Source organism: Anas platyrhynchos, chromosome 14 (assembly GCF_047663525.1).
Source record: "Anas platyrhynchos isolate ZD024472 breed Pekin duck chromosome 14, IASCAAS_PekinDuck_T2T, whole genome shotgun sequence".
Classification (NCBI taxonomy): Eukaryota; Metazoa; Chordata; class Aves; order Anseriformes; family Anatidae; genus Anas; species Anas platyrhynchos.
The window spans coordinates 20083819-20092344 of record NC_092600.1 but is presented as its reverse complement, the minus strand read 5'-3'; the positions used below and the strand labels follow the sequence as shown (position 1 = coordinate 20092344).

The following is an 8526-nucleotide window of genomic DNA, read 5'->3' as shown; positions in this document are numbered from 1 at the left end:
AATGCAATGCTTAAGGGAAATGCAGTCAGAAAAAAAAAGAATCCTCTTGTTAAATTCACTCATTTTTTAGTCGTATTTGACATAAAAATGCAGAGTTGTTATTTTTTATGTTTGGTTGGAATATAGCACTCCATCTTTCTAGAAATATTTACTTTAGCATTTCTTCTTATTTTTTCCTTTCATTTTCCATTGTTTTCAGTTTTATCTTTTTTCTAGATTTTCCCAGCCAAGGTGATCAAGAGAGCACAACTTTTACTATCCTTGAACTCTAAACCTCCCTTCCCAATAAGATACTGTTAATATTTTGTGTTCTGAGTTCTCTGAGTTTGAAAGGTCTCCTCCAAATTGTCCACCAAGTATGCGAAAGGCAGCAGGTGTACATGTACATGAAAGAGAAGACATTTTGTATTCTTTGAGATTAAGACCCTCTTTATCCCACAGGTTGTTTTGTGTGAGGTATTATTTTTTTTTTCAGTTGTTAGAGAACCAAAGTCAGGATGAAAAAGAAATGTTGAATTTCAAATCCACTTTGACTTTTGTAGTTTGTTTAGTAGCTAGAATCAGCACAATCGACATCACATACCAGAGGGTTTGCATCTATTTACTGAGTTTAACAGTCATTTGCTTTAAAAATGGTTCAACCAATTCATGTTATAAATCAAACTAAAGACTAGGCTTACATCTGTGTGTAATAGCAAATTAAACAGAGCCTCTCTCATGCAGAGGCCAGCTAGTTGAGTCCAGGCACATCTATAGTATGAAATCACTTTTAGTTTCCAAAACTTCATCCAGTTTCCTGTCTGGGAATGACCCTCAGCCTCCCAAGACATGCCTGAGAACTGTTGGGAAGAATTTTGATCCAAGACAGAACCATGCCAGGGCTATGCTAACAACTTCAAAGTAAAGAAAGATGATGGAGTTTCAATGCTCACAGTTGTGTTCTGGCACTGTTAACTCTTTGGTAGAGAAGTAGCCTGTGAAATACTGTTTATTTGGTCATTATCAGGATTGCAGAAGTCCAAAATCCTTTTCTCCTGTATAAAGAATGAGAACAATGTCCTCAGGTCTGCCAAGAGAAATAACAGACCCAATGGACCAACAAATCCTCTTGATCCTTCTATTACAGAACTCAACCAGCCTGATACTACAGTGATATTCAGCCAGCAGTGGAATGGCTAGGCTTTTGGTTATCTTGCCTTCAAAGGCAAGAGCATAAGTTTCCTTTCTCATTTTCCATTCTTCTGAAGTATGAGTCTTACTTCAACCTAAGTGATACCCACATTCCAGTGCCAAAATTTTCTTCAGGTGTAATCCCAGCAAGGTCAGTCACTTATAAACTTTAATTCTGGAAAATATGTTCCCTTGACTGTCTATTCAAGTGTAAAAGTCATAAACCAGTTTAACAACAATGATAAGGATGTAACAGCAGAACAGAAATTTCTCCAGGTCTGAAAGCAGCCAATTTATCAGAAATTAAAAGAATCATTAATGGTTACATTTATATGACAGGATTTAACAGAGACACTGCTATGAGGCTTATCCTGTTTTACAGATTTGGGGATTTGTTTCATTGGAGGGGGAAAAAAAAAAAGCCAGATTGCAGGGTAAATTCCAATGTCATGGGGCCATCTAGTGCATATTGCTAGTATTACAACTTTTGTCTTCTGTACTTGGGCTTTTTTAGCTCTGCCAACACTGTCCCTGGCTTCAGCTCTATAATTATTTTCTCTGACTTGGGAAACATCTCCTTTATAAATAACGGATAAAATATATTTATTCTTTATAAAGGTTGCCACGGACAAAAAATAAAAAGAGTCTACATTTATTGTAATAAACATGCAAACTAAGAAGCTAAACATAAATGAATCAGAATTGTACAAAGTTAAAAGAAAAATGAGAATTTAAAATTTAACTACAAAACAGAAAGAGTACAAACACTTCCCAGGAAAGCTGAGGCCTTTGAAAAGAAGTGTGTGCAGAAGTTTCTGGGTAAATGAGTGAAAACACTTCACCGACGAGGAGAGCTGAGGCAATGCCTGTACTAAAATCAAGTGGCAATGTAAGAAGGTTTAATTTTCACTATGGAGACAAACATATAACGAAGTGCTCATGTGAAAACCAATTTGTTAGAGAAACAGGAATGCTCATGAGAATCCTGAACTGGAGGACAGAACTGTCAATCCCAGCACTCTGGATCAGAGGGAAACACAAATGACAGCGCACAGCTGAAAAGTCTACTTTGAGCTTTGTTTGCCATCATTAGGACAGGCAGGGTGAATGAAATTAAATTAAGAAATCATGATAAGGCAGTGAAAAGCTGTTCTCAGCATTCTTCTCTGTCCCACAGAATTCATTCAGCATGCACCTTCTTGCTTCATATGTAAGGCACCTCTACTTCTCCTGCAAAAGAAAGGCCATAGACATTGTAGATAGTAAACTTAATGTTATGAACTAAAACCTCTGCAAAGTCCTCAGCCAACAAAATGCTAACAAATAAGATGCTATAAAAGTTTGCAGCAGACAAGAAGGCACTGATTTGTAAAACACTTTATTTTAAAAATTATGTTATATAGATAAAAAGCGAGAAAAGTTTCTGATATGTCCAATACAACTTTTGAATTCTTGTATGACTTGATTTGGCCCAGATGCCTTGTTAGCCACGTGTGGCTCAATCAACTCTTTTATCGTCCAACCTCCAGTTTCTGCTGGAATAGGAATATTTGTGTTGCTCACACAAATACCAAGGTCATCTGTTTAGATCAGTTGACTCTTGTTGGTGGGAGAAGCAATTAATCTATAAAGATGAGGAAAGAGGCAAAGGAATGGAGCCTCTTAAGCAAAGATGCAGAGTAATTGAAATCCTGAACAGAATGACAGCATTTAGGTGGAGTGGAAATACCAGAGAACTCAGCTAATCTCAGAATTTAGCTTATTCAGGAGTCATTACTTAGTATGTTACTTACAGGACAGCCTTGCAGAAGGAACATTTGTTGTTATATGTTTTCCCATCAGAGCCACAAAAAGGTTGGTAGAGTTTTTCACAATAAATAGGTCTTCCTCTCTCTAACCTCTTGTATTCACTGCAGTCTACCTGCAAATAAGGTATCATTTTTTAAAAGATGGAATACATTTTTCTCACATTCTCTATTCACCTACAAAAATAATGGGTATGTATGATTATTTTTTTTTAATCTATGATAAGGTTGTCAGCTGCTGTAGAGAAGCACGGTCAGTTGTCCTCTACAGTCTATGCTTGCTGAGCTTAATCCTCAAAAAAAAGAATGTTTCTTCTGACAGATGTGTGTGATGCTACCAATGTCAGATATTGAGCACATTTGGGGATTTTGCTGTCTGTCTAAATGAAGATGTAATCACTGGAAAAAATACAGCCTGTTTTTCATCTACAAAAAGTTGAGTCTTAATATATTTTTCTACGTGGTTGCAAATGTTAGTAAATTCCTGTGTTATTTTTTTGTTTGTTTGTTTTGGTTTTGTTTTTTAAAGCATGTTAACGGTTTCTTTCTCTTTATTCCACAAATAGCCACTTATGACATTTTTTACACTGGTGAAGAGACCTGGCCAGGCAGAATTAGGTAAAGCCCTGGGTAAGTATTAGTGTAAAAACAAATTTTTGAAAGGCTCTTAGTGAGATCATATTTTTTACTGACTTGTATGTAAAAATGAGAGTACAAACTAATAAAATACATGACTAAAAGGACTCCTGTCCTGTTTCTGGAGCTCAATCTTCTTCTGTCAAATGAATGTAATTCCTGGTATTTGACAAACAAAGAGCTCCTTGTGCAGTTCATGTATTCTATTCAATGTGCTATTTGTTGTCCTTGAAAGCCTGTATTTCATTGCCTTGGAAATCACCTCTCTCTTGTGTGCTGCTGTAACTAAAATTGGCTCAGGTCTTTTTACTGCCAGTCTAGTGAGAATTTGAAACATTAGTCTTTGCAGGGAAACTACGATTGAAACTTGTCCTTCCTAAAGATTTATCAAAAGTAAGTTGTAAGTATTTAAAACAGAACCTAGCTTTGCTGTTCTCTTGTTATGGCCTGATTGTTTATCCCCTTCATTCTACCTCCTAGTGAAAAGGAGGAGTTTACTTCAACCAAAACCTGGAATTTATTGCAGATTATGTGATTATTTTTACACTGGTGTTTGTCCATGGTCTGCATGAGAGTGATGAATGAGGAACTGTGTGTGGGCAGCTCCTCCAGCAACCTGTGCCATGGTTGCAGTGAAGACTGGCAGGTTGAGTTAGTTCCTCTGGCAAATGGGTCATTAACCAATCACTCTTTTAGGTATTACAGGCTCAAACCCAGTGTCCCATAAGAAAAGCATTTGGGATATTAGTCAACCTAGATTTTTCCTTCATTTGATCATTTACCTTTTCTCCAAAGCATTTCAAACACTGGGCTGGAAAGCAGGAGGCAGCACACCTAACCCCAGTCACAAAGGCAGGTCAGAGACCTGACACAGCCGATTCCACAACACAACCCAGCTGAGGCAATGGCATGGGTGAGAATCTCTGTAGCTGTACCTCTCAGTTTAAAATTGGTCAAACACTAACTAATAAAAAAAGCTAGAAACTGGGTGAATTTGCCTCGTATATACATGTAATGGTTTGTAAAACGGGAGAGTGGAACAGTCTCTTCCTGGAAAAGAGTGTATGGCTGTGTAGGTTCAAGCACTGAATGCTGTGTATGTTTTGCTAGTTTGGGGCCATGCTGTGTCTGTTCACGCACGGATTTCCACACACTGCTGCTCTCCGCTGGACCCCTCAAGGAATTGTCTCTGGTCACCTCAGCATGGACTTGTATTACTTAGTGGCTCATTTATTTCAGAGGATGACACCAGAATGGGTGCTCCATCAGTCAGGGATAAATTAAAATCTTTAAGTGTATGATTTAGGATCTGAAAGTCACCAAGCAAGCCTTATAATGTCATCAGATAAATATATTTTTTTAAATCTTGATTTTTCTGGCTTATAATTTTGCCTTACCCATTCTCTTGCACAGACTGCATTATACAAACAAACATCTGGAAGGTGTCAGGGCAACTATATGGAAACAACATATCTCAACCTCAGGGATTTCTTTTTTACTTTGGCTGCAATTAATTAATGCTTAATATGTTTTCTCTGACCTCATCAATCTCTGTGCACTGTTGTTACAAACTATGTATTTTTGTCAAGAAATAAAGGAGAAAATGACTTACCGCATCCTCTTTGGCAGCATCTACAATATAAACAGAATCACAAAAGATAAAATAAAATGCACTGTTGTAAATATTCAGTTTGCAACTAGGCTGGTTTCATCAGCACCAGCCCTTCCAGCAACACCAAGTCTCTTACCATCTTGAAAGTAAATAGTGACATAGTTTTTCAGTGTCGAATAAGATACATGTGTCAGGACTTATTAAACAAGCGGGTCTTACTGCATTGTTTACCTTAGAAATCTGTGTCAGCAGCTAGAACAGCCTTTGTCGTCAAAGGGAATGGAGCCTATTGTTCCCTTTTTCATCAGTGAAAGATTAAAGACCCAGGAGTCAATATTACGTTAAATGGCCCATCTTCTTCAGTATGAATTGGTTGGGCATGAGTGAGTTTTAATTTCCAGGTCTACCAAAAAATTCATATGTGGCTGTAAGCAAGTCATGCTGTCCTTTTATACTTTAATCTGTCTATAACGAGAATAATATCTTCATTAAAATTTAATGCTAAATATATAGATTTTGATGATAATGAAATTTGGATCATAGTACCACTTTAAAAATTGTTTTCTCTTGCCAATCAATATGGAATCCAAACTGTTTGGAGAAGGATTGGCTCCTGTTTTGTATATACATGGCATCTAATATAATGGAGCCCTGATCTCAGGTGGGGCTTCAAAAAGTTCCTTCTAAACAGCTATTCAATGATAATTACACCTCCCAGAAAGTAAACAAGTAACATTGGCATGTTTCCACTATGGTGACACATTCATTACTTTCCTTAGGAATGTATTTCATTCTTCTCCTGTCCTGTAATTGTCATTCTGTGGCTTCAAAGGGATAGAAGTTATCAGACAGCAGTTTTTTGTACAGAAAGAGGAGGAAGAAAATGCAGTGTAATATAAAAGGCAATACAGCTCTAGCTCTTATTTTTCTGATTAAGTACAGCTGGTTTAAATCAGGATTCAGATGACATTCAGCTTTGCACTAAAATTCATTTCTGTAGAACTCTTTACATCTTCTGATCAAATACAGTCACCCAAAGTAAAGAAAACTAGCATAAATTATTCACTGTGTCAAGTTTTGGTCAATGTCACCAGAAGCTTTACTGAATTTTCATGATTCTGGAATCAGATCAGATTTAACCTATGTCCACAAAAACATTAAGATTTTATTTTTTTTTCCTCCCTGGTAATCTTTTGTACCCACTATGCATTTGGGAGTTAAAGTGAAAAAGATCTGGCTCAAAAAGGATTGATCCATATAGTTTTAAAGCAGAGAAGATAAGCTAGAACATCCAAGGAACGGATTTGCTGGAATTTTGATGAAAGCAATATTTGATTGTTTATTTGTTTTGCCATTGCAATGAATAAAACTGTTTGAAAGACTACTTTTCATCAAAAGCATATTATATCATGGAAATTATAATTTTTCATAAAAATTTTGATTTTGAGATGATTTTCAAAGCAAAATTTTCTGAGCCATTCAAAATGGAAAAGGGTTACGTTTCATAACTTCAGTTTTGTTTTAGTACTTTTATTGTATTTTACTTAACATTCATGTAGCTATCGGACCACACTATACTAATAGCAGAGAAGACTTGCACTCCCCACATTCAGTTAGTCTAAATGTACTTTTTTTTTCTGAAAGTTTTTTTTTTGCTCTAAAAATTAAATAAATTACCAAGTGAATTACAAGTAAATTACTCAAGAAATTCCTCCAAGCTCCATATTTTACCATAGAGCAACTTGCGCCTCAAAGTGATCTCCATCCTGACAAATTAGCATCATAAAGGAGGTTATTCACAGCATCTTTTACGGCTAGCGCATAATCAACTATCTCCTGCTTGCTCAGTTTGGCAGGATAAGGATCTCATCAGCTCCGAGCAATGCACTCAGATCAAAGAATGAAATGAGTTGGTAAAAAAACTGCTTTGCAGTCTAGACTTTGCAGTTCACTCTTTAGTTACAGTGCAGAAGGCAGCTCTGATCCACACCACCATCAGGGAATAAATTTCATCTACCCAAGTTGGCAACTGTAAAGCTGGTGAAATAGTGCTTACTAATGAATGCACAAGCATAAAATTTCACTTACTTTCTGCCACCCCAGCCCAGCAACCACTGCTACCTATCCTAGTACACTGAGAAGTCTGAAGTACTCAAACATTAGAACTATAATGTATTAGGAAATAAAAAAGGGCTACTCACTTGCTAAGCAAAGAACTGCCAGGGTGAGGAGCACAAAAGTGCCTGTTATCTTCATGGCAGACATAGTTTCTTGACCTGTTTCACAGCCAACCTGTGTTCCAAGGTTGGTTCCAGAACACTTAGCTTAAATGCGCATTCACGCATCTGTGTGTGCAGATACATATATATATACACACACACAGAGCAGGAACCCTGATGATGAAATCCCCCTTGTAGAAGGTAATTAGAAGAAGGTGTTGCCCATGGGTAGTGTCACCAAGAATGTCTTTTGCACAGTATGAAGGTCAGACGTACAGGGCAAAGATGAGAGTCACAGCATGGATTGTGTTGATAAAGGAGATGAATTGTTCTTTGGCTAATCCCCTTGCCTAATTAACTGTTCCATCTCCATTAGCGAGTTCAAGGTGTGACTCATTAAGGTGGTTACTTATTGCTGATATGTTATTGTCATATTGACTTTTAGAGCTGAACATAATTCCCATGCAAAAATATAATAATAATAATAATAACAATAATAATTCTACTGGGAGTATTCCAAAAGATTCATACCAGTGTAGCTGAAATGCTGAACTCCTATTCTCCTGAAAATTTTGAGACCTGTGTCACTAGCTGGGGGCAGAGGAGATGCTGGTTAACATGGCCATGCACTGAATCCTTTCAAACTGCCTTGTGGGAGCAGTTGTGACTGGAAATTGTGTCTTTTGTGTGAATACCCACACTCACCTTCACACACAGCCCAGAGGATTTCCTAGCCTTTCAGTGTTCTTCTGCCTTTAAAGTTCCACCAGTCTGGTGCTCAGAAACAATGTGATGTGAAGAAAGGAGCAAAAATACTGTATTCAATGGCCTTGCGAAGAGAAGTGATGAGTTCACAGGCATTGTGCATCCAGCTGAGTTACTGGCAAATTTGCTGTCATGGTGAAAGGGAGAAGTTCCCTCTGCCTGCCCATCTTTTTCTTTGTTGATAGTTCCAGTGCAATAAGTGTCATACGCAGGATTCTTTAAACAAATCCAACATACCAGTGTGATACTGACAACAGGCATAACTGTTGCTTTTATAATACAAGCAAAGGGTAGTGGCACAATGGAAAACTCAGATCTG

The 8526-nt window shown here is 37.3% G+C and overlaps 1 protein-coding gene across 1 annotated transcript; it reads right to left on the bottom strand.

The window, feature by feature from the left end:
• Window positions 1–1806: 1806 nt before the first annotated feature.
• SPINK9 (serine peptidase inhibitor Kazal type 9) lies at window positions 1807–7577 on the bottom strand. The gene is made up of 4 exons (XM_013094071.5): window positions 7425–7577; window positions 5224–5243; window positions 2964–3091; window positions 1807–2400 (listed from the first exon to the last, which is right to left on the bottom strand). The coding sequence occupies exons 1-4, from the start codon at window positions 7486–7488 to the stop codon at window positions 2355–2357; spliced, it is 258 nt and encodes an 85-aa protein (XP_012949525.1). The 5' UTR covers window positions 7489–7577; the 3' UTR covers window positions 1807–2354.
• Between the last annotated feature and the right edge of the window lie 949 nt (window positions 7578–8526).